Source organism: Euprymna scolopes, chromosome 31 (assembly GCF_053919585.1).
Source record: "Euprymna scolopes isolate OS-2025 chromosome 31, ASM5391958v1, whole genome shotgun sequence".
Lineage (NCBI taxonomy): Eukaryota > Metazoa > Mollusca > Cephalopoda > Sepiida > Sepiolidae > Euprymna > Euprymna scolopes.
The window spans coordinates 8,220,114-8,246,914 of NC_136512.1; the positions used below are offsets into that span (position 1 = coordinate 8,220,114).

The 26,801-nt window shown below is 36.1% G+C and overlaps 1 protein-coding gene across 12 annotated transcripts in view; it reads left to right on the top strand.

Moving 5' to 3' along the window:
- The window catches only part of LOC145255614 (pleckstrin homology domain-containing family H member 2-like), a 1,732,783-nt gene that overhangs the window by 1,148,807 nt on the left and 557,175 nt on the right, over nt 1-26,801 (top strand). The window contains exon 1 of one of the 12 annotated variants that reach the window (XM_080114130.1): nt 22,348-23,519. The exons of the other annotated variants lie outside the window; for them this stretch is intronic. Within the exon in view, the coding sequence (XP_079970256.1) occupies nt 23,475-23,519 (45 nt within the window). The 5' untranslated portion in view covers nt 22,348-23,474. Of the gene's footprint in view, nt 1-22,347; nt 23,520-26,801 lie in introns of those variants that run through there. 12 annotated transcript variants of the gene reach the window in all.

The following is a 26,801-nucleotide window of genomic DNA, read 5'->3' on the forward strand; positions in this document are numbered from 1 at the left end:
CAGTGCGGCTAGACAAGCAAGTACTTTAAGCCAGGATCGAAACCCGATCGGCCATTTGACAATCTGAGCTTCTAACTGTTGGGCTATTCAGCGGCTGCTATGCGGGCAGTGAGTTAACACTTACCTAAGCTGATTTTGTTTACACAAAGAGCATTGCTTAATACGCTAATGGTAATTTGTATATCACTTCCCAATATGCTCCACCCAAGATAGGGAGTATCATAGTCATCCACATACAGTACTGTTTCGCTGTTTCACAGCTCATCAGTGCAGCTAGACAAGCAACTACCTTAAACCAGGATCGAAACCCGATCGCCCATATGACAGTCTGAGCTGCTATGCGGGCAGTGAGTTAACAATGTTTTGACATTGTCCAAATAGCTCAGCTCAATTTGTTTACACAAAGAGCATCACTTAATACTATAATGGTAATTTGTATATCACTCCCCAATATGCTCCACCCAACATACAGTACTGTTTCACAGCTCATCAGTGTGGCTAGACAAGCAACTACCTTAAGCCAAGATCGAAACCCGATCGCCCATATGACAGTCTGAGCTTCTAACATTTGCACTATTTGGCTGCTACTATGCGGGCAGTGAGTTAACAATGCCTTATATATATATATATATATATATATATATATATATATATATATATATAGTGAGAGAGAGAGAGAGAGAGAGATTACTAAATATATAATACTAAATAGAATAATACATTTTTTTTTTACACAGGCATCACCACATTATTAAGGCCAAGAGGCCACTCGAGGATAAGGGTTAAAGAGTGTACAGTAGAAATTGGACAATATAGTTATCAATTCGGTAAATTGGACAATATAGTTATCAATTCGGTAAATTTGATAACTTATATGGAACGGCTCATCAAGAACTTGTTTCCGTTAGACTTGGAGACAACCATATTGTAGTCAGCTGGAAAGCAGACAAACGGAACAGAATTCCATAGTCGTGCAGTTCTAAGAAAGAAGCTTTGCTCATGGAATCTACGTTTAGGTTTAGACACAGATAAAGAGTGGGGGGGAATTATTGATAGTGTTTTCAGCTAGACGAGTGTTTCTTGTGAAAGTTTGGTGAGGGGGGACCATAGACTGAAGCTCAGTCGAACACTTTCCATGAAAATAACGATACATCAGAGACAAACTCGCAACATCTCTTCTGTTTAATATATATATATATATATATATATAGAGAGAGAGAGAGAGAGATTACTAAATATATATTACTAAATAGAATAATACTATTTAAACCATACTCTGAAAAAGTTATGCACACACACACATATATGATAATAAATTAACCTGAAAAAATAATTTTTCAATTATAAAACATAATAATTTTTTTTTTTAATTCTACCCGGTTAAGGGGAGCAAATTATAAAATAAAAAGATAAGGAGTCAAGTTACAAGGGATATTTATTTCCTATTTCAGTTTTCTCTCATCCTTATTGGTCAAAACATTTGCGATTTGTTGTGCTTGCCCTAAAAATAGGGATGAGCTGTCAGTTGTGGTTATTTTTAGACCTTGCTTAGTTAGGGAAACCAGATAGGGGGGCTCTCCCTACTTGTTTTCTCTCTACGTTGCAGACGGAACTCCTATTAGACAGCAGCGCGTCTTCCTTAGTTTCTCTCTCCTTCATTCATCTTCATACATTGAAGTAAATATTATTATGCTCCTCCAGCGTTCTCACATAAAAGTAAAAGTTCAGAATTCTAAGCTGATATCAATATGGATGGGCCATATAACCTATCATTGCTCTACATCTCTCCTGAATGCTAACCAAGTTTATTTTTTCGTAAAGGCACGAAAATTGTATTTATTTTTAAGATTATGACACGCTGAACGTATTAGCATTAAAATCTAAATTTAGTATTACATCTGGAATAACGGCTGTAAGGTGGTCATGTTGTAGTTAGCTGGAAAGTAGTTATAGAAAGCAGACTTTGTTCATGGAATTTGCATTTAGATTTAGGCACAGATAGGTGGTAGTAAAAATTGTTGATAGTGGTTGTAGCTAGATGGGTGTTGTGAATGTTTCGCAGGGGACACCACAGATTAAAGCTCAGTCGAGCACATACCATGTAAATAATGTTTTACAGCAGAATTCTTTTGCATTTCTGGATGGGGGGGCAGCAAGAGGTTTGATCAAATCATATTTAAATTTATGCATATTTGTGCAGACGAGGAAACTGTGAGCAGGAACAGGATTCCAGAGGAAAGCGGTATGAGAAAAGAAGCTATCAGACTAGAAAATTATCTGCCATCTAAGGAGCTCTATAATGAAGGGGAGAGATTTTGCTGCCAGTTGGGGGTACTGTCGTTAAGCAAGTGTGATAAGCGCAGTAAGTTCATCTGAGCACATCATGGGGATACAACACGGTGGCGATGCGACTTTTTATGTGTCTCTATTTTGGGTCGCTATTTACTTGCTTCCCTACGAGGGCTGAATTAGACGGAAGGTCGGTTTTCAATGGGTGGGGGGGTGGGGAATACAACTCTCTTTCTACATCTACTGACTGAGAACAGAAAAAACAAAATTAAGTGTTAAATCAGAACAGGTCCTGGATATGACCTTAAACTATATCCGATGGTGAGGCCCCAGCTTGTGGGCTTTGGTGAGTGTGGAGCCACCTTTTAATTGCCATTGCTCCCAGGTCCACTCTGACCCGGAGTGGTAGCACCTGTTAGGGTCCCAACTATGGATTGAATAGAAACTGACTTGAATATATATATATATATATATATATTCTATTTAAAAATAACTTTCTTCAAAATTACTGGATTTGGCATTAAATAACCTGAAAAGGGTTGATATGCCGTAAAACAAAACCAACCAACCAACTAAATCAGAACAAATACTACACTTTACTCTTAACCAAAAGGACCTAGAAACTGTTCTCTATTCCTATTTGCTTGCCTCCCGACGGGGGGGGGGTAGAGTTAGACACTAGTGATTGGATGGTTCCAATATTTTTCTTGATTCCAATACAATTACCGATTCTGATTCCGATTAAAAATGGCGCCCGACTGTCTCTTTAACACGGTAAGTTTGGGAAAAGATGTTATAAATAATAAACTAGACAAAATATTATATTAAAAACAACCGAATATATGTCAACTTATGTCACGGTAACATATATTGAGCGAATTTCTAACAGTATTTTGTCTAGTTTATTATTTATAACATCTTTTCCCAAACTTACCCTCTCCGAGAGAGAGTCGGCCGCCATTTTGAATTTTCCAATACATCGGTAAACACTGCATGTTTTTCGAGCTGAATAAACATGTTACACTGAATAAAAACACAAAAAATATATCCAGTTAGGTAGAAAAGTAACTTATCTTGCCTTTGATAACATTTATTTGTTATATATTTGTTTTTTGACAACTTTTTCGACTCTATGTGTGCAGTAATACAAACCCATTTTATCATTATTACTAGCTGTAGAAAATTTTAGTTTCACACAAAATTAAATAAAAAGGACAATTAAAGAATCGTTTTTTGGCATCGGAAAATAGGCGCAAATTTTTCCCGATTCTGATACTGATTTGGATACGGATTCGGATACCCTCAAAAGTTCCATGTTTTCAAATTCTCAATTCCGATTAATCGTCCCAACACCATTAGACACAAATTTGGTTTTTAATATGGGGAAAATTCAGCTCCTCAAAAAGGGGGAACTCTGGATGAGGACAGAAATAAAAACTGTCTCAGTCTAGAAGGATTTCTCCTTCACTGATAGAGGAAGGAAATATTAAGTGAAGCATCACAAGAGACACTACCAATGTCCAATAAACTGTTCTGTGACGTCATTGCCCAAAATTTGTATCCACTTACTTGCCTCTCCACTAAGAAACGAGGTTTGTATGTTACACGGGGAGAACATTTTTTATCAATAGACCGCAAAACGAAAAAGTGGTAAAAAAACAAACATACAACAAATAAATGTTATCAAACATCACCGACAAACACACTTAGCAACAAAATCACACCCCTTCACTGTTGAGGTCCTTAAATGTCAGAAAGCTTTCTTCCCTCAAACTGCTAGACTTTGGAATTCCCTTCCTGCTGTCTGCTTCCCTGGCTGTACTGATATGCAAAAGTTTAAATGTAATGTGAACCAAAATCTTGTTAATCTTTCCTAGGCATGGTCCCAAATAGCAACCCTTTACGTCCGTGATGATATGCATTGTTAGAGGTGAACGTGAATGAAAATAAAGAAAAAAAGTAAGATTAGTTATGACTCAGGCGATTTTTATTTTTGTTCCTATCCAGAGTGCCTCTTTTTGGGGGGAGCTGGATTTTCTCCACATTAAAAACCGACTTTGTGTCTAACTCTGCCCTCGTGGGGAGGCAAGTAAATAGGGGCGTTTATTTGTTATATGCCTGAATATAAGAGAGATTTCCTCTGATCCCAAATTAGAGTCTGTGTTATTGTACAATATAAACCGGATATAAGAACCACGGATATAAGAGAGTTAAACCCCCCCCCTCACATGCCCGTTTGTCCTCGTGTGTGTATTCTTTCTGCTTCTATGAATGTGTCTTTGTGTGCATTTGTGTGAGTGTGTGTGTTTCTATGGCTGTGTGCAATTGTTTGCATGTTATCATTTGTAAAATTTATTTGTGAAGATGCGTGCGTGTGTGTGGGCGTGTGTGTGTGTGCGTATATGTGTGTGCGTTTTTTGTATGCATTCGTGTATACGTTTGCTTTTTATATGACTGTGTGTGCCGTAGTGATTTTGCTGGTATGCTAGTTCTGGGGTGAAGTTGTATTTTGCCTGTTCATTGAATAAGACCTTGCCCACCCTTTCAACTACGAACCGCCTCCCTCCGTCCTCGCCCTCCCAATCTTCTCCCCCCCCCCGGGTCATTCCTCAATTCGCATTCCATTTTCTAAGTCTTTTTATTTTCCTTCATAACTTTTACACCGAAAGCTACAAGTTTATTAACCAAACCTCCGAGGTTTGCTTTCTCTCTTCAAGGTTGGGCTACCCCGGCTACACTCATACCCTAGCCTAATCTAGGCGCCCACCCTAAACTCCAGGTCCTCACAGCCTGCCATACATTTCAAAAGCGACCCAACCCACTCCCATCCCACCGCCGATTCCATTTCAGATTCCATACCAAAAACCTAGACAGTAACTTATCTGATCTTCGCTTTCACTCGCAGAAAGAGTTTTGGAGGGGTTGAGGAAAAAGACATTTCTGGTTGTCATGGTAACAGAGAGGGCCAGTTATTTGAAAAAAAGAAAAAAGAAAAAAGGAAAACGCAAATGCCCCTTTTATTGTTTTTGTTTGTTTGTGTGTGTGTGTGTGTGTGTGTGTGTGTGTGTGTGTGTGTGTGTGTGTGTGTGTGTGTTTTCGTCTTTCTTAAACCATAGAAATCTTCGTGATAGATAATATATCAGGTTGACAAGAAAGTTCTTGCTGCTTTTAACGTGTAAATTCAGATGAACATATCTCGGTTCAAACAAAAATTTATCAATCAAAATAAGCACCATCAGAACCAACACACTTTTGCAAACGCAAAGCAAATGTATTTACGCCAGGCCAGTAATGCAAGAATCTTGCGTTCTGGTGGCGATGAAGTCGCTGAAGGCGTTTTTGATATCGCTTAGGTTTTTGAAGCATTTCTCACTCAGAAAGTTGTCAAGATGCTTGAAAAAGTGGTAGTCGGTAGGTGAGAGATCTGGAGAGTATGGCAGATGAGGCAGAATTTCGTAGCCCGATTCGTTCAACTTGTGCAGAGTCAGTTTAGCAACGGGCTGGCAGGCATTGCCATAGAGGAGAATTGGGCATTTTCTGTTGACTGATGCTGGATATTGTTGTCGAAGTTTCTGATGCATTTCATCCATTTGTTGACAGTACTTCCCTGTCGTAATGGTTTTGCCTGCATTAAAAATATTGTAATGAATGAGATCGGTCACAGACCACCAAACAACCAGCATGGCCTTCTTTTCTGGTTTCAGGAAGTGTTTTGGAGCATCGCCGGCGTCTAACCACTGAGCTGAGCATCACCGGTTGTCATAAAAATCCACTCTTCATCACAAGTTACAACCCAGTTGAGAAACGGGTCATTTTTGTTGCATAAAAGAAGGGGAGATAACACATCATAACGGCATTTCTTTTGATTATCGTTCAGTTCGTGAGGCACCCACTTATCAAGTTTTTTTTGTCTTTCCAATCTCTCTCAAATGGTTGGAAATCGTCGTATACGCTATGTCTTATTCAGAAGCCATTTTCGAACAGTTGTATGTGGATTAGCCTATCCTGCCTTGATAGAGTACAAAATAGACTTCGTAGCTTAGTGGGGATGCCCTTTTCTCTTCCCTGCAACTTCTCTAACGAGGTTTTTCTTGTTGTTCAGAAAATGATTTAAAAAAAAAAAAAAAGGTTTGGGAGAACTATTTTCACTTGAAATGAAAGCTAATATGCAAATCATTATAAAGCACGTCCAAGTCATTTAATTTATTTTGGCCCATGTAGCTCTAAAAATCCAGCAATATAGCCCCCTGTTCGAAAAGTTTGTAGATTCCTGGTCTAGACCATTCCTGTAACAGACTTTTCCCAGTTGATTGGGTCCTGTGCAGTTCTAGGAGGTCCACCCTACTAGGCTTGGATTTGGCTTCTCTCTTTAATACGGAATCGGTAATAGTATCGGAATCGGTAAAAATCCTGGAATCGTCCCATCCCTAATATATATATATATATATATATAATTTGAGGCTGCTATTTTCCAAAGGTAGGGTAACCAGTGAAATATAACGAGGTGATGACTTCTCAATCCCAGTTTCCAATACTTGTCGCGTTTTCTCGCGGTGGAAGAGAAATAAATATGGAACAAGCAGAATCCAATATAGATTCTTTTGACTCAAAACCACAAGAATTTTCAGCCAATGAGAAAAGAAAAAAATTTTAATCTAAAATAATTTTTCAGTTGAAAACTACTCTTCACACAATTCCATGCGCAGTTTTTTTTGTCTTTTTTTTAACAAAGGAGTCACCAATTACCAAAGCCTGGAGGCCACTCGAGGATAAGAGTTAATGAGAGTCAATGGGAAAATGTTGTAGTAATCGTTAGTAGTGGAAATTTGGTAAATTCGATTACTTAAGGGAATGGCTCATCAAGAACTTGTTTACGTTGGACTTGAAGACGACCATATCGTAGTTGGTTGGAAAGCAGGAAAACAGAACAGAGTTCCTCGGGCGTGCAGTTCTAAGAAAGAAGCTTTGTTTGTAAATTTGATTACTTAAGGGAAACGGCTCATTAAGAACTTGTTTACAGATTTGATGTACGTGTTGTTCCATCTCAGATCAGGAGTAAAGGTCAGATCCAGTAACTTGTCAAAACATTGGATTCTTTCCTAGAAATGTCCGCCTGTGGAACTCAATACCGTGGGTCTGCTTTCCAGGTGACTATGACATGGTTGTTTTCAAATCTAATGTAAATAAGTTCTTGTTGAGCTGTTCCTCTTAAATGATAAAACTCTACCCAAGTTCCACCATAACTGATCATGTTATCTTATCACCCTAACACTTATCAACCCTTATGCTAGAGTGACCTCCAGACCTTGATAAGCAGTGACCACCCCTCAAGTATAAAAAAAAAAATAACAAAAATAAATAATAATTATACCAGTTCCTATTAGATCACTGAAGTTAAGCAGTATTGAGTTTGGTCAATGCCGATACTTCCCTGCAAGAAATGCTAAAATCAAACGTTATTATCTATATATATAAAAGTGAAAATGTATGTATGTATGTATGTATGTATGTATGTACGCTTTTCCTCGATGTCCACAAAAGGCTTCTTTCAGAGAAGCGCTCGCTCTCTTCACAACTTCTTAAAACTTTTTATATCATCTATAAATTGTACTATCTCACACTTAACCACGGAGCTCGCCTGTCTATTTAATTTTATTGACTTTCAAACGTTAATTATTCGACATTTCCCGCATTGGCACGCGTTACATTCGGTTTTCGGTATAAACAAAAAGCAAAACTCGACTCTAATTACTAGCCAAAAGCCAGACTGGCCTGGACGCCCTCCGGGGCCCGGGCGACAAGATCTCGGTCGGTTTGTCAGGGTTGTCCGCTGTCGCCCCTGCTTTATGTCCTGGCTTTGGAGCCTCTTCTCCGCAAGCTGAGACATGGGGAGGCAAATTCGGCCCTGCGCGGAATGGCTCTGCCTGGCGGCTCAGCTGCCAAGGTATCCGCGTTCGCTGATGATATCACGGTCTTCGTGTCGGGCTTCAGAGACATTGAGGTCGTGTCGGAGGCACTCACACAGTACGAAAGAATCACGGGGGCCAAGATAAACCGCAACAAGTCGGTAGGACTGCGGTTGGGCGCATGGAGTGGCAACGCAAACCTCCCGGCGCCCTTCAGTTGGACAGATGGCCCGGTCCGGATCCTCGGCGTGTGGTTCGGACCGGGTCTCCAGCTTGACAAGAATTGGTTGGAGGTACGGTCAAAGGTGGAGGCTGCAGTCAATTCGTGGCTTCCTAGGAAACTTTCCTTAAAGGGTAGAGCTGAGGCATGCGCCACTTATGTCTTTCCTCTCATCCTTTACCAACTGGCCGTACTTCCCCTGCCTGCACAACACCTAAAAACTCTTGTCGAACTCTTGTCCTCACTCCTTTGGGACAGAGGAAGACACTGGGTGAGCAGACAGGTCTGTATTCAACGTCCGTGTGAGGGAGGCTTGGGAATGCTGGACTTGAAGTGTCATCGAGATGCTACGAGGCTGGCCTTCCTGAGCCACTATATGCAGGATGACCAACCGTGGCACCCCGTGGTTACTGCCGCCTTCCCCGACCTCGTTCTCGACCCTTCCATCGAGAGCCGTTGCAGGCCGCGGGGAGAATCTGCCTACATAAAAGAGTGCCGAGCCGCGCTAAAACGACTACCAAGGTCCAGTGACTTTGTGACTGCTACCTGTAGGGAACTCCACAGGGATCTAGTGAAGGGGGCCGCCGACGACCCGCTATGCGCGCGTTTGGGGTGGCAGCAGAGTGAGATCCGCTCCGCGTGGAGCTGGGCGCCAGGTTCGAGTCATCTGAACAATTCGGAGTTCTCTCTGACCTGGCGATTGGCCCGAAATGCACTTCCACTCAACAACATACAATGCAGTTCCGGGTTTTTGGAGTCGCCTGATTGTCCCCGTTGTGGGACAACGGCCGTAGAAACTACGGATCACGCTTTCTTCGATTGCCGCGAACTCCGCCAGTACTGGTCATATGTCAGCGGAGTGATGGCTCGCATCGATCCTGAGCATCCTCGCCCAATTACTGTATCCAATGTTGTGGACAACGTGAGGCCGCCGTGGGACTGGGAAAGACAAATGGTCTACGTTACGATCCTGGCCGTGGCGAGAATGGTGATTTGGATCTGATCGCTTTCTTTAAACACCAACTACGGGTGAAGATCAGATGTGATAGAAGAAGGCTGCATCGTGCGGCATTTGACAGAAGATGGATACATGTGGCAAGTCTGTGTGTACGAAGAGGAGCCAAATTTGAATACGTGTTCCCCGCCTAGGTGTGGAACGCACAGTTCTGTAAAGTAAAATAAAACAAGTAGCCTCTCAGCTAGCTGAGTGTGTGTTCCATCCCTCCCCGATTAGGAAGCCTCCAAGATCCCCATCTCCTCTTACCTGCAATTTTTGTTTTCACCCCTTCCTCTAAATTTTACCCATCTTGGAGAAAAAGAAATACAAACTAACCTCCATCCCTTACCCACAAAAATTTCTTTTCTCCATTCACCCCCATCTAGAGGGCATCCCCACCTAGAGACTGACCCGCAGAAGCGAGGTTCCTTTTACAAACCTAGTGGAACGGGCAGTCTATCAACTAGACGGGGTTGGGAGGGTCCTACTAATCACCTTTTGTTTTTTCTTCCCCCGCCCTCAACACAAATGAATTATTGTACCATTTTATTGTTATCTTTTTTGTTTTTACACGTCAATAAAAAATGTTTTAAAAATTGGGAGTTAAGTAGGACGTCCCCAAATATGAAAGGGTGAATGCGGTATTATGGTGAAAGAAGATACTAGCTGGGAGAAACTTTTGACTTTGTTCAGTTCTGGAGTGACAAGGATGACCAACGACCCCCAAAATCCCCCCTTTTGAGTTGGCCATGTGCCTAAGTTTTTTGTTCATCGTTGATTTTGACTGTATTTTTTAACATGAATAAAAGATTTAATATCTCAAAGTGTAGTATCTGTTCCGATGGATACTGCAAGCAGGGACCAGATGTGGGGGCAACCCCACATACCTGACCTTTTAGCAGCTCCCATTTCCCACCTCTCGGGAACTGGTCCCCTTTTTCCCTTCCCCCTCCCTTCACTCCTCACATAAAAAATTGACCTTGTGCCTAATTTGCTCGGTGGGGGAGCAAATAAATACCTACTGGCCGAAAGCCAGTGGTCTCTAGAGAGCTAAGTAACGTTTGGTCAATGTCGACTTCATCATATCAGACGGTAGCTTTCATTTCAAGACGAGACGCTCCCCCTAATAAACAGGGAGCGGGTTTTTAAAAACAAACAAACCGATTTATTGACCTCATTAAAAACTGTCCCACACAAAATGCTAACTGCTGAATACCTATCGCCGTCACGTCAATCAAAAATGCGCACCTGTTTTTTTTTTTTCACACTTTACTATTTTCCAACTGCGCGTCAAGGCTTCGTTTTTTTTTCACGGGCACCTGTTTTTTTTTTCACATTTCGGGTTTTTTTCACACACACCTATAAACACCCGGGCAACGCCGGGTACCCCTCGCTAGTCTATAATATAAATCTCACCTGTCTGTTTAAATGTATGTATGTATGTTTGTATGTATGTATGTCTGTCTGCCTAAAACTTTCGATAGAGGCAACAGATTTTCACGATATCAGTATTGTTTTGAAGCTCGACACTTCAGACGACAAATATCAAAGAATTGGCTTAAAACATTCATTCCTTCACCCTCAACTGGCCACTTTTCTATAAGGATGGGGTCGCTTTTTTTGCCGAAACTTTCGAACGTCATCCCCTCTTTTAGATTGACTAGCCTTAATTTAAACCGTCACCACTTCCGGTTTGGTGATGGATGCAACGGCAAAGACGTCATGCTTTTTTTTGTTGTTTTTTTTTTTTTTACATTCTTTTCCTCCTTCATGGTACGGGTTCGAGCCTGCCTGCCTACTACCACTTTTTTTTTTTAACTCAACACACACCTCCAAACGCCCGGGCAATGCCGGGCATCCAGGCTAGTTTCCCCTAACTGGGATATGCATGCAATTGGGGATTGCTTGTTAATTTGATATTCCCTTGACACTTTCTCCTTTGAAATTTGATATTCCCTTGACACTTTCTCCTTTCAATCCACCATGGGTGAATGCCGCTCGCATACATGCATCTACGAGTCTTCAATCTAATATATCCCACTTTGTCAACTAAGTTCCAACCCCTGTCCCATCGCCACAATGTTGCATCTTTGTGCCTGTTTTACAAGTATTTTAATGGAATGTGCTCTGATGAACTCGTTGCACTTGTGCCCCCTCAATGTACATATCTTCGATAAACCCACTTAGCAACAAAATCACACCCCTTCACTGTTGAGGTCTCTAAATGCCAGAAAGCTTTTTACTCTAACAGTTTTTCTCCTCGAACAGCTAGACTTTGGAATTCCCTTCCTGCCACTTGCTTCCCTGACTGTACTGACATGCAGAATTTTAAATGTAACGTAAACCAACATCTTGTTAATCTTTATAATAGTTCCAAATAGTAGCCTCTTACGTTCAAGTGGCTATATGCCTTGTTAGGGGGTGAACGTGAATAAATAAAAAAAATAAATAAATACATAAATAAATAAATAAATATGTGATAAGGATGTTTTGTTACTAGCGCTATTAATATAGGTTTTATGAGGATTTGTTTATGTTGATGCAAGGAGCCTAGCAGGGCTTCGCATTAATGAGAATAGCTGGGAATTCTTTCGAAAGCATCTGTCCTCACCACGTGCATATTCATAGCATAGTTTTCATTTATTTCTCGATTTCTGGTTGCAGGAGTAACTAGGTACCAATTTCACAAATCTAATATATAAATATATGTCTGTCTGTCTCCATTTTTTTCAAACTCTATCTTTTTCTTTTTAATTTTTTTTTTTTTACACAGGAATCACCACTTATCAAGGCCCGGAGGCCACTCGAGGATAAGGGTCAGTCAATGTAATTATAGCGTAGTAAACATAAGTAGTGGAAACTTTGTAAATTGGATTACTTAGGGGGACGGTTAATCTAGAACTTGTTTACATTGGACTTGAAGGCAATCAGATTGTAGTCAGCTGGAAAGCAGGCAATCAGAAGAGAGTTCCACAGGCGTGCAGTTCTAAGAAAGAAGCTTTGTTTGTGGAATCTACGTTTAGGTTTAGGCACAGATAAAGACTGTGGGAAATTATTGATAGTGGTTTTGGCTAGACGAGTGTTTTTTGTGAAAGTTTGGCGAGGGGGGACCATAGATTGAAGCTCAGACGAGCACTTGCCATGAATATAATGATAAAACAGAGAGAGGCTCGCAACGTCTCTTCTGTGGGAAAGAGGTTGCAGGGAAGAGAAAACGGCATCCCCCACTAAGCTATGAAGTCTATTTTGTACTCTGTCAAGGCAGGATAAGTTGCTTCCTTTGAAACTAAAAGTTGCAGAGCCGTACTAGGGGTCTCAAATGATTAGATTTACGTTTCTTTTTTTATGGGTCTTTAACTGATTAAAATAGGGTTTAAGGGGTCAAAAATGTTTTATGGGTCTTTAACTGATTAAAATAGGGTTTAACGGGTCAAAAATGTTTTATGGGTCTTTAACTGATTAAAATAGGGTTTAAGGGGTCAAAAATGTTTTATGGGTCTTTAACTGATTAAAATAGGGTTTAAGGGGTCAAAAATGTTTTATGGGTCTTTAACTGATTAAAATAGGGTTTAAGGGGTCAAAAATGTTTTATGGGTCTTTAACTGATTAAAATAGGGGTTAAGGGGTCAAAAATGTTTTATGGGTCTTTAACTGATTAAAATAGGGTTTAAGGGGTCAAAAATGTTTTATGGGTCTTTAACTGATTAAAATAGGGTTTAAGGGGTCAAAAATGTTTTATGGGTCTTTAACTGATTAAAATAGGGTTTAAGGGGTCAAAAATGTTTTATGGGTCTTTAACTGATTAAAATAGGGTTTAAGGGGTCAAAAATGTTTTATGGGTCTTTAACTGATTAAAATAGGGTTTAACGGGTCAAAAATGTTTTATGGGTCTTTAACTGATTAAAATAGGGTTTAACGGGTCAAAAATGTTTTATGGGTCTTTAACTGATTAAAATAGGGTTTAAGGGGTCAAAAATGTTTTATGGGTCTTTAACTGATTAAAATAGGGTTTAAGGGGTCAAAAATGTTTTATGGGTCTTTAACTGATTAAAATAGGGTTTAAGGGGTCAAAAATGTTTTATGGGTCTTTAACTGATTAAAATAGGGTTTAAGGGGTCAAAATGTTTTATGGGTCTTTAACTGATTAAAATAGGGTTTAAGGGTTCAAAAATGGGTCCAAATTGAAAAAAATCTGTATACATTTTGTACATTCATCTTAGTTTATTTTTAATTTTTTATATGCATGTTACAGTGGTAACGTCACCAGCTTTACTACAGTTTCGGTTTCGATTCTAACTGACGGCGCCCAAATACTTTTTATTTTACTTTTGAAATCACGATTCTATAATATATACGAAATCTGGACAAATTAAAAGATCATATTTAAGCATATTTTACGCCCAAGCAAACCTAGGCGCTCCTGCCGCTAGTATATATATATATTTTCTGATGACACCACACTCTATAACAGGCACGAGTGAAAAACGAATGAATACGTATCCAAGGCAATGCTGGAAACCCTGTAGTTGAATGGGGGCAAAAATGGATGGTCACATTCAATGCTGCTAAGACTAAACTTCTTTCCTGGAATAATTACAAGAAACCTTCTCAACCACCAATAGATATGGCTAAGGATAAATTACTTGAAACTCCCCATCTTAACGTTCACAGGGAATATGATTTGAAATAGATACATCGAGGGCATTGCCACGGCTGCTGCAAGAAAGATGACTTCTCTCCTGTACCTCTACAAGGCCACGAGTCGCCCATGTATGGAGTTTTGGAGATATCATAACCTGATATATTTCGAAACTAAATTAACGAGCATACTTAGATTAGTTTAATGTTTTATTATGAATGTTGGCAAGCGCTTTTCCCCCCTCGGCGTAAATACCCCTGACAAGCCCGACAATCAGCAAAATCCCACCGATACACACTAGAGATCCCCAAATATAAGAAAGCTTTCTACTCTAATAGTTTCTTTCTCAGAACTACTAGCTTTGAAACTCCCTCCCGGGTCCCTGCTTTCCCAACTGTACTCAAGTGTAATGTGAACAGATATCTTGCTGATCAACTCCCTACATAGCATCCTTGCAACTTATGTCCCCGATAGTAGCCCCCTCCCCCACACATACACACATCCAAGTGGCACTGTACCTTGTTTGGAATGAAAATGCAATGATGAAAAAATATATATATATATTTGATTTCTGTTAGGAAAAACTGGATATTTCGAAAATTATTTAAAGTTAAATGTTTTATTATGATTGTTGGCATTTGTTTCTCCGATATCTTTCTAGTTAGAATTCTTTCTAGAAAGACATCAGCCTCAGTTGCAAAATAGACAAAAAATAAGTAGAACTTCAACTCGCATCCCCCCCCCCTGTTGTAACAACAATATTTATTTCCTCATTCTCGCGTCATGTGTGACTTCTCATTATGCCTGTGACGTCATCCACATCTCTTACGTGCTATCATACGTCATCCACCTCTCTAACGTGATCCTCCTCTCTAACGTGATCTTTCTTTTTATAGTCTTTTCTTTTACTGGTGACATCATTTTGCATACATTTGCATATGCGCGTCTACACTCTCTTATAATGTTATTTTTACAATGTTTCAGTCGATGTAACCTCCGATCCTCTCCAGGTGTATCTTGTTGAACTCGGGAATCTTTCTGTCGAATTTGAGAATCTGCATGGAATTTTGAATGGAAGCTTTTATTTAATCCACAAAAGTAGCGTCTTCTAGTTCCGTCAGCCTGAACTGGGTATAAGTCCTAAGTATATAAGTCGCATTCGTACTTTGAGTGTTGCCTGCACTGAGGATCGAATCTTCAACCTCCAGAAGAGTGTAACTCAAAACTAAAGTACTTTTAGTGAAATATAGAAATAATTAGTAAGATTGTTGATCTGGAAATAAAAGAATTATCTGAAACTGTAATTTTTCTTTGGAAATCGCTCCAGACACAGCATGAAGCCACTTGTTGTAAGGAGCTAATATCTCAAAGACAGGAGGTATTTATTGGGCTTAGTCTTGAAGAGAACAAGGCTATAGGTAGGAGGAAAACAGTCAGCAGGAAGCCTATATGCAGTTGTATTACAATGAGGTATTGAAAAAGCGGATTTGTGAAGACCGGAAATATGAACTGGAATAAATACATTGAGGACATTGCGAAGGCTGCTGCTAGGAAGGTGGGCTCCCTCTATCATGCTAGAAAACTGCTCACACCTGAGAATATCCAGTACCTCTATAAGGCCACTATTTGCTCATGCATAGATTATTGCTGTCACATCTGGGCTGGTGCATCTACCACTAGTCTCTCCCATCTGGATTGGGTCCGAAGAGGGTCTGCAATCTAATATATCCCACTTTTCAACAACGCTCCAACCCCTGTCCCATCGCTGCAATGTTGTATCCCTGTGCCTGTTTTACAAGTATTTTAATGAAATATGCTCTGATGAACTCCTTGCACTTGTGGCCCCGCGACGTATATATCCCCGACAAACCTGCTTAGCAACAAAATCACACCCCTTCACTGTTGAGGTCCCTAAATGTCAAAGTTTTCTACTCAAATAGCTTCTTCCCTAGAACTTTGGAATTCTCTTCCTGTTGCCTGCTCCCCAAATTGTACTGATATGCAGAAGTTTAAACGCAACGTAAACCAACATCTTAATCTTTCTTAGGCATGGTCCCAATTAGCAACCCGTTATGTCAAAGTGGCAATGTGCCTTGTTTGGGTTGAAGGTGAGTAAAAAAAAAAAGAAAAAAAAGAAGACCACTAGACAAACATTTCAAACGAGCTGGAACAAAGGAAGCAGTTTGAAGAATATATGCCACAATAGTATTTATAGAGAAGACTGAGACTAGCAACATTACGTTTATGAAAGAGAGACGGAGAAGAAACAAGGGTGAAACGAATCAAACTACCGATACGTTTCTGCACCTTAAAATATCTCATTATAAAGTTAGTGATATTTATTTATTTATTTGCGGACTGCTATCCTCATCTTCATAGTTCTTGTTTCACGACGTTTCAACCAACTATTCCTCTGGCCTTCATCAGGTGGTTAACCGCAATGGGATAGGAATGCTGAGTCTCTTAACTGCATCCTCAAGAATTACTGCCTTCCATAGTTGTTGTCGTATGGTCAACTAATTGGTTGGCCATCTTTGGATGGGATTGAAACTGCTATCTCCAAACAATGCTCACTTGGAACCGTAGGGAGTCAACGCATCATGCCACTGCACTAAAGGCCGCGATGAAGGCAAGAGAAATAGTTGACCGAAACGTTGTGGAACAACAACTATGAATATGAGATAACAAATAAATAAATAAACAAATAAATAAACAAATAAATAAACAAATAAATAAATAAACAAACAAATAAGCAAACAAATAAATAAGCAAATAAATAAACAAATAAATAAATAAAAAAATAAATAAACAAATAAATAAAAAATAAATTAACAAACAAATAAATAAGCAAATAAATAAAAATAAATTAACAAACAAATAAACAAACAAATAAACAAATAAACAAATAAATAAACAAATAAATAAACAAATAAATGAATAAACAAATAAATAAATAAAAGAATAAATAAATAAACAAATAAATAAACAAAAAAATAAACGAATAAATAAATAAAGGAATAAATAAATAAACGAATAAATAAATAAACATATAAATAAATAAACAAATAAATGAATAAACAAATAAATAAATAAACGAATAAACAAATAAATAAACAAAAAAATAAACGAATAAATAAATAAACGAATAAATAAATAAACGAATAAATAAATAAACGAATAAATAAATAAACATATAAATAAATAAACAAATAAATCTATAAATAAATAAACAAACAAACAAATAAATAAACAAACAAATAAATAAATATATATAAAGAAATAAACAAATAAATATATAAATACATAAACAAATAAATAAAAAACAAACAAATGAATAACAAAATAAACAAATAAATAAACAAACAAACAAATAAATAAACAAACAAATTAATGAATAAATAAACAAACAAATTAATGAATAAATAAATAAATATATATATAAATAAACAAGTAAATAAACAAATAAATAAACAAATAAATAAATAAAGTACTAATCTCAAAAAGGATTCCAATGATAACATAAAAGTTAGTGATGGTTATATATTTGTATGTACTGGATTCACTCCTAAACTAATGAACCGATCATTATGAATTTTTGAACAGAACTGATTGGCATAAAAGTGACTTATGTGGGTGAGATCTATTTAGATTTAGTTTCATGCAAAGGGGGTAAAAAGAAAAGAGTTGAATTCTTTTGTGAAAATTCAGAAATCTCCGTGTTTTGAGAAATGTAGCCATGCATCCTAAGCATTTATCTATAAAGAGAAATAACTTGAATACCTACTGAAGAAAATTTATATTTATAATAGAAAAACTTAAATACCTACTAGAAAGAACTTGAATGCCTACAGGAAAAGTCTGCTGGAGAAAATTTTAATGCCTAGTAGACACTATCATCGAGTGTTTAAAGGTATCTCTGTACATGGCATGAGAATATTTTTCCCTACATGTAAACTCTGACCAAATATTCAAAATCACATTTCGTATTCGCTGCCCGAATAAGATCTCCTTACTATGGCTAACCCATATAAGCTTTTACAAGGAATGGTGCATCTTCTCCAAGTGATGCTACCTCAAGTAATAGCACGAAACTGGATACTCAACCAGATTAGATGAATTCTTGTCCAGGAATCCAGAAGAACCAATAAATCACAAGAAAGATATACTATAACATATTGAAATGGTTAATTGGAAAACTTATGTTCCAACTTTTTTACTCAGTGTAAAAGAGGATTTTAATGGAATATTTGAATATCTACGAATCTCATGTAAAGATCAAGTGAAACAAAATGAAATTAATATTCTCAAAATTTCAATTTCTTTGGAGTAATTTAAGGGGTTTTAGGGGCCACAATATGATTCAAATTTCTCATTTTATAAATTCAAATATTTCAGATTTGCATTAAATTTTATCCATAGTTATTAAACAACAATGAAGCAAGATTCCCTGACCTTTTTCCTTATGTTTTGTTTAGTTGTATCGTTTTATTTTTTTCAATATTCCTAACGTGCTATACATAGAAAAGATCATAAAAAATTGAAAATATATATAAAGTATAATTAAGCAGTAATATTCTGTAATTCATATATATATATATATATATATATATATATATATATATATATATATATATATATATATAATACATAATACAAAAGTCACTTTGTGAATGTGTGTGAGTTCCTTTTTAATAGGGTCCGCAACAGCTGAGCCTATCTTTTGTAACTTTTTACAAAAAGCTAATTTTTATGTCTGGCAGTGTTCTTAGATATGTTTATACAGGAATTCACCCGATAAGTATCGAAAATCGAAAAATCCGATTTAAAAAATACCTTTTCTCTCTCATAGGTAAAAACGAATTTTTAGAGGGGTATATTTTATGCTACACTGGTCAAGTGAGATAAAATTTTAGCAAATCATTTAAAAAAAAAACAAAAAAAAAACCAGATTTATTATAATCTGGAGATATAACTTAGTGGTAGAGCATTCGACTAGAGATCAAATGATCCTCTGTTGAAGCCCGGGTGTACCTCACCATTTTATCTTGCTTTTTTTTCTTATTAATGAGTTCAATTTACGATAAAAGAAGTACCATTTAAAATCGCCGCAAATCATTTCTTTGTTTGCATAATTTTAAGCTAAACATTAATCGGAAGTGACTTTTCGAAGGCATTCATCGTCAACCCCAAACATCAACTGACATGATATTGTAAACAAACACAGACGCAATTTGATGAACGACATTATCATTATTATTTTTAAAATTTTTTATTTATTTATTTGCGAATCAGTCCCCCAGGCGAATTATTTTTGGTAATATATAATAATCAATAAAGGATTTATTCTATACTAATACATACGCAATCTGCATAAATTAAAATAACATGTTTAAGCGTATTGTATGAATGGGCAACGCCGGGCTACCAGTTATATATATATATATATATATATATATATATATATATATATATATATATATATACTTCAGAATAGTTTTTATTTAACAATCAGTTGTTATGGAAACGTGAGATTGTAGGTTTACAAAAATATTACTGCCAGTAATATTCTATAACACAACAGGAATTGCTCAATATGCAAGATAGAGCAAATAAATTAAATTGTAATTCAATGAATTAAAAAAAAACTCTCATTGAAATGAAATGAAGTGGTTGAGTTTCATATCAAAGAATTTTTATTATTCTAAGCAAGACAAAGAATGCTTTAGAAAATTAATCTCCTTAACCTATAGGGTTTCGATGTCTACCATCTCATCAGAGGAGTGAAAATATTAGCAAATAGTTATAAAGGTATGCACCCTATTTGCTTTATAACTATTTGCTAATATTTTCTCTTCTTTGATGAGATGGTAGACATCGAAACCCTATAGGTTAAGGAGATTAATTTTCTAAAGCATTCTTTGTCTTGCTTAGAATAATAAAAATTCTTTGATATGAAACTCAACCACTTCATTTAATTTCAATGAGAGTTTTTTTTAATTAATTGAATTACAATTTAATATATATATATATATATATATATATATATATATATTTTGTGTACAGAAAGTTGTTAGTTGAGACAGATCATTGGTACCGTCGGTTTCAAGCCCGATAATAAGGCCCGTTTAAGGTATCCTTATCAAGCTCTCTTCAGCCAATATTCGTCTCTAATAGAGACGAATATTGGCTGAAGAGAGCTTGATAAGGATACCTTAAACGGGCCTTATTATCGGGCTTGAAACCGACGGTACCAATGATCTGTCTCAACTAACAACTTTCTGTACACAAAATATAAGTACGCTCTTAAAATTTGGATTTTCCTTTTAATTGAGCACTCTGCTGGAATTCTTTTTCCAAAAAAAACTAATCATATATATATATATATATATATATATATATATTAATTTCAAAGTGGTTTTATCTTTTTCTCAATTAGCTTTTCATTTTTTTCATACTTTCCTTCCTTACTTTCCCTTCTCTCTCTCTCTTTCTTTCTCTCTCTCTCTCTCTCTCTCTCTCTCTCTCTCTCAATATTTGTGTTCCCGTTGAACTTTTCCAGGATTATTTACTTGGTGCGATGGAGTTTTATACATCTTTGTTGAATTTCCTGGATTATCTTTGGATGTACGGATTAACCACAGTCTGGTCCGGATATCACTGGATTAAGAGAAGCCGTCATTGATTCGAATCACCAACAAAATCTTGGTCTCCTATGAAAACACGAAATTAACCCCTCATTCACTGAAACAAAATGACGCCATCGAAAAAGGAACGGAAACCCACATCTTGTATTTGAACTTTCAAATCTCCGATGTAAACTCAACCGACAACCAGGTGTCCGCACTGATAACCATCAGGCTGGATATTAATCGGTTAAGAATTGTGATTTGTTTTATTTTTGATTTCTTCAAATATATACAAACATATACGCATGTATTACTTGACTTAATTACATACGCAATTGAGCTTCGCCACATACCCGAGAACAAAGTTGTGCCATTAATCACAATCTTTTAGCTGCCAGAAGCGTCATAACCACATCAATCTTTATCTGAATCAACCCATTTTCTTGGTGATCGTTCTCTTCATCTTTCTTGAATGAACTCTTCTTGGTGATGGTTTCTTTACATAGCTGGAGTGTGGTGGCCGGGAAACGTGTTCAAAACAGGAAAGAAATCAGATAATTCTAAAGGACACATGGTATCATAGTACTGAAGCCTCAGACTGTCAGCACTAAATTTGTGGAAAAGAAGGCGCAGAGAAGAAAAACCAGCAGGGACAACTAAATTAAGCGTAATACATAAGTTATGTATACCGATTGCAATACATTTCTAATATTAAAATATGTAAATTAGTTGCTCATATATTCCTTCAAACTATAAAAACTGCATTCATGAACAGGAGTTGTCCTACACGCGGAACATCTAATACGCGTCAAAGCTGATACGTGTCTGTTTTCGTTCCTGCTGCTAAATGCTAGAGAAGCAGTCCACTTTCAATCATTATATACTCGGCAAATCATGTCCAAGCCACCTTGTTTTTTAACGTCATTGACGGATTCTTTTCCTAATATCTGTATTTCTTTATCTGTCTCGCAGAATTACTGACGTTTTCCACACACACACACACACACACACACACACATATATATATATATATATATATATATATATATATATATATATGAGAAAAAAGGAAAAAAAAATCCAACAATGCCTTACCCCAGTTTCATTATAAATTTATTTCAACCCACTATGGGTCTCATCAGATGCCGCAAACTTGTCAGGTCTATTTATCTACATGTATAAATTATAAGTAATTATTCTGATATCTAGCTATCACACACACACACACACACACACACACACACACACACACACACACACACACCGTATATTTCGGCATATAAGACGACCTTTAAAGTTTAAAAAAAAGCATCTTTAAAACCCAATATTTCATAAGATACCGGGTATTGCAATCTCTAGCAGAGGTTGAACAAACATGGTTTCCTGATTTAGCAGTCGTCTTATACAACCGATATATGATAAAGTTATTAAACTTTGCTCCAATTTTGTACCTCGTCTTATCTGACGGCCGCCTTATATACCGAAATATAATATATATATATATATATATATATATATATATATATATATATATATATATATATATATATACTGTTAGCTTACATTCGAATAACTAAAAGCTCAGTATACAATCATGAGTTTTATTTTTATTATTTTATTTTTTTAATATAGGTGAATAGCTATATTTTCTTTTTTCCATAAGCGTCTTACACATGTTTCGTTATGAATATAACCGATGTTGCCACCACACAACGCATCAGACACAAATATTAAAATCAGTAACACATAAATGGATAGAATAAATAATACAAAGAATTCTTCAATGAAGGAGAACATAAATTCCAAAAATTTAATAACACTAAATAATGATATCCGAGGAAATAAAAAATATCCTTCGCATTATGGAAACGTTCTTTTATGCCATCTTGAATCTTTGATTCAAGTTTGCAATCTGAGAGAATTCCACTAAAGTTTAGGGGAAACCATTTATAAAATATATCTTTTTTTAATTTGGTGGGGGGTTAAGAAATCAATAAAATCATTTCCATACACAGATATATATAAAACGCCTTCTTTAAATATGGAAAGACAATGGACACCCCCTGTAAAGATGCGTGCAGGGAATATCTCTGATGAAGCAAGAATGTTATATTGAATGTAATTGACCAGAGCTAAGATTGTAAGATAAACCATTTCAAGTTTGCAATCTGAGAAAATTCATATAAAGTTTAGCAGAGACTATAAAATATTTAAAAAAAAAAAAGATAATGGGCACCCTCTGTAAGGCTTTGTGCAGGGAATATCTTTCATGAAGCAAGAGTAGCGCAATCACAATCACACGTCTTTTGAGTTGGCATTGTTTGAATTCAGAAGTTTAAGACAACTGAAAACAATATTTCAAATATGGACTCTGAGAAAATTCCACTCTCTCGTGAAGCAAGAGTTGCGCAATCACAATCACACTTGAGCTGGCATTGAATTCAGAATTTTAAGCCGACTGGAAACGATATCAAATAAGCAGAGAGACACTGGCATCATTTTAAAGTTCCCGTTCTTCTTGAATAGTGGAACAACTTGAGAATCTAGGCTACCCTACTATTTACTCTTTATCTGGAGGGAGGATATATGGGTTCATACCATTCCGAAGAATAACAGTGAAAGTGAAGCAGTAATGTCGACAGAACCTGGATCGATGAACCTAGAGTCCGCACCTGTAACCGCGCTGCCATATCACTATGTATAACAATTAGAACATTTTAGTGGTTTTTTTTTTTTCGATAGAACAAACGGAACTTTTCATTTTTCTTTTAAAAAAAGAAAAAAAGCGAGAAACAAAATGTCATACTCTGGAAATGAAGCCTATGCGAATCGGATTGAAAAGGTAATGATTTTATTATTTTTAATTTATTTTTTTTTTTAGTTCTGCGTTCAGTTTATTTGCTCAATGTTCAAAAAATGGGTACCGGTATGTTCAATTTTCAGAAACTGGGTATTGTGAACCAGACGTATCTCATCGTTCGCTCGGCTTTGGCCGGAACATGACGTCAACAGCCGGACTATGCCGAGCGTCGCCGATAAAAACATAACAATGCTACGTAAGATAAAATAGCAAATTGAACAGATGTAAAATATATAAATCAAAAACAAAAAAACGATCTCACGTAATTTGTTCTTTTCTTATTCATTATTATTATTATTATCATCATTATTATTATTATTATTATTATTATTATTATTGTTATTATTATGATCATCATCATTATCATTATTATTATTATTATTATTATCATTATTATTATTATTGTTGTTATTATTATTATTATTGTTATTATTATTATTATTGTTATTATTATTATCATTATTATCATTATTATTATTATTATTATCATTATTATTATTATTATTATCATTATTATTATTATTATTATTATTATCATCATCATTATTATTATTATTATTATTATTGTTATTGTTATTATTATTATTATTATCATTATTATTATTATTATTGTTATTATTATCATTATTATTATTATTATTATTATTATTATTATTATTATTATTATTATTATCATTATTATTATTATCATTATTATTATTATTATTATTATTGTTTTTTATGTTTTTAATAATATCTGTCAACAAAAGGTTAGAAGAAGCAAAAATTTTTGTAGGGGAGGGGGTTAAATAATTTTAAGGAAGTGTTTAAAAAAAATGGTTCAATGAATTTTTTTTGTTGTTTCTTATAAAGTCGTTGTAATTCATCGCGCCGATTGGCGTGTTACGTCAGACAGTTAAAGCCGAGCCGTTGCGCGGCATAATCCAGCTGTTGACGCAACATTCCGGCCAAAGCCGATCAAATGCTGAGATACGTCTGGTTCACAATATGTACCAGTACCAAAAAATGTCATATTAAAAAAAATATTTAAACTCCCTCCCCTTCAAAAAAATAAAGCATACTGGCACTTAAGCATGCCTCCGTCATACCAGTCTGTTTGGATTCTCAACAATCAATCCAACAGTGACTTTCTGGCAGGCGAACTGAGAAATCGCCTAAGCAGCCGTTACCAGGGAATCCCGACGGGGCTGCACAGGCATTTTTGTTGGCCAAAGAGTGGAGATCCTTGCGCACTGATTTTTTTTTTCAACTTGTGTCTAATATGATGAGCTAAATAAAACGAGGGATTACTATTGTCAGGACCAGATTTATAGGGGACAACCTGGGTAGGGAGTTGGCTGGCAAAATTTTCGTTCACATTATATTTGAAATTCTTCATGTTAGTAATGTCGTAGAAAAGATGAGCAGGAGAGATGACGAAATAGAAAATCTGTCATCTAGTTGTCGATTAAACATGCTGAAAACGGAACTTCCTATGATACATGATATATGAAATTTATATTTTCTTAAATAATGCAAGAGAGATAATTCTTATTTTAGCTTAACGGTTGAAATATGAGTTATCTACCTTGATTAATTAATTTCGTGTGACCACTTTGCATGCTTTCCTGTGATTTACTGGGGGGGGGGACACCTTTTATAAATAATCTGAAATCTTGACTTACTAGTCCTGACGATCGAGTGGGACGTATCTGAAAGTACTCAGGCCAAAAAAGTGAGGATGGCAGTTACATCAACCAGTTCTTGCCAGAAACATGAAAACTGAAAAGGATCAGGTCCAACACACACACACACACACACACACACACACACACACACACACACACACACACACACACACACACATGACTATAAATGTTCCTTATCTTGGATTGAACAGATTGGGGAGCGAAATAAAAAAAAAACTGCCGCTAGCGAAAAAAGCAATGCTCTTTTGTAAACAAATAGAGCTTAGGCGTTTGGACAATGTTTAAACATTGTATTTTCACATACCCACCTCAGCAGCAGCCTAATAGTGTAATGGTGAGAAGCGTTGACTGTCGCCTGGGCAGTTGAGTTTCAATCCTAGTATGAGGTAGTTGCTGTTCTAGCTGCACTGATTAACTGTGATACAGTGAAACAGTACTGTATGCGAATTTCTCTCTCTCTCTCTATATATATATATGGTGAATAAATGACAAAAAAACTATATTCCAAAGGTTCATGATGTTGACCATCTTATAATTCCTTTAATTCAGTTGACTTATACAATTCTTGACAGTATCTGTTTCGTAGCGCAAAATCAATCACTTAATTATTATATCAATCAGTGAATCTATTATGCCCTTAACTCATCAGAAAAAATAGCAACAATCAATCCGTCAAAAGGAAACAAAGTGTGATTTGACATGATTAAAATCCGAAAATTGGAAGAGAATTGTCAAGAATTGTAAACTGAATTAAAGAAATAAATTATAAGATGGTCAACATCATGAATTTCGGAATATAACTTTTTGTCATTTATTCTCTATATTGCTCTGTAATTACATTGAGCTTCTTATATAAGGATTGATATATAATAAGAAAATATATTTCTACAGAAATTATATGTATATATATATATATATATATATATATATATATATATATATATATATATATATATATATATATATATATACTGAAATTAAAAGGATGTAGTGTTTACATGATATACGCAATGGTAATCTTCAATCTAATATTAATGCCAATGTTTGTATATAGATAATTTAATCCCAGCCCAATTAAAAAAGCTCAATATGCAATAGAGAGTAGAGCTTATTATAAGAAAAAGAAAATTAAAACTGTAAGTTGAAATTTACAATCACATTTATTATTCGACTGAATACTCCAAAAAACAATTTACAAAGTCCTTATTCCATGGAGTTTCAAAGAATGCTATTTTTGCTATTCTTCTCATCAGAGGACAGAAAGAAATCAGCAAATTATATTTGTAGCAATGCTAGAATTTGCTGATTACGGCATTAAGTGAAACTGCATTTATTATAGTCATAAATTGCCAAGAAAAACAAGTGACAAAATGTTGGATATGTAAAAAAAAAAAAAAAAAAAAAAAACCCGCGCATCTGCATGTATCTTATAGATTGTATTTTATATATTATGCATGAAGCTTTTTGTTTGTTGATAAAATTATGAAACAGCGTTTATTTGATCTGCGGGGCTGGGAAATAAAGAAAGAATTCCACAATGTGAGAAGTAAGCCTCGTACAAGTCTTGTTTTTCACT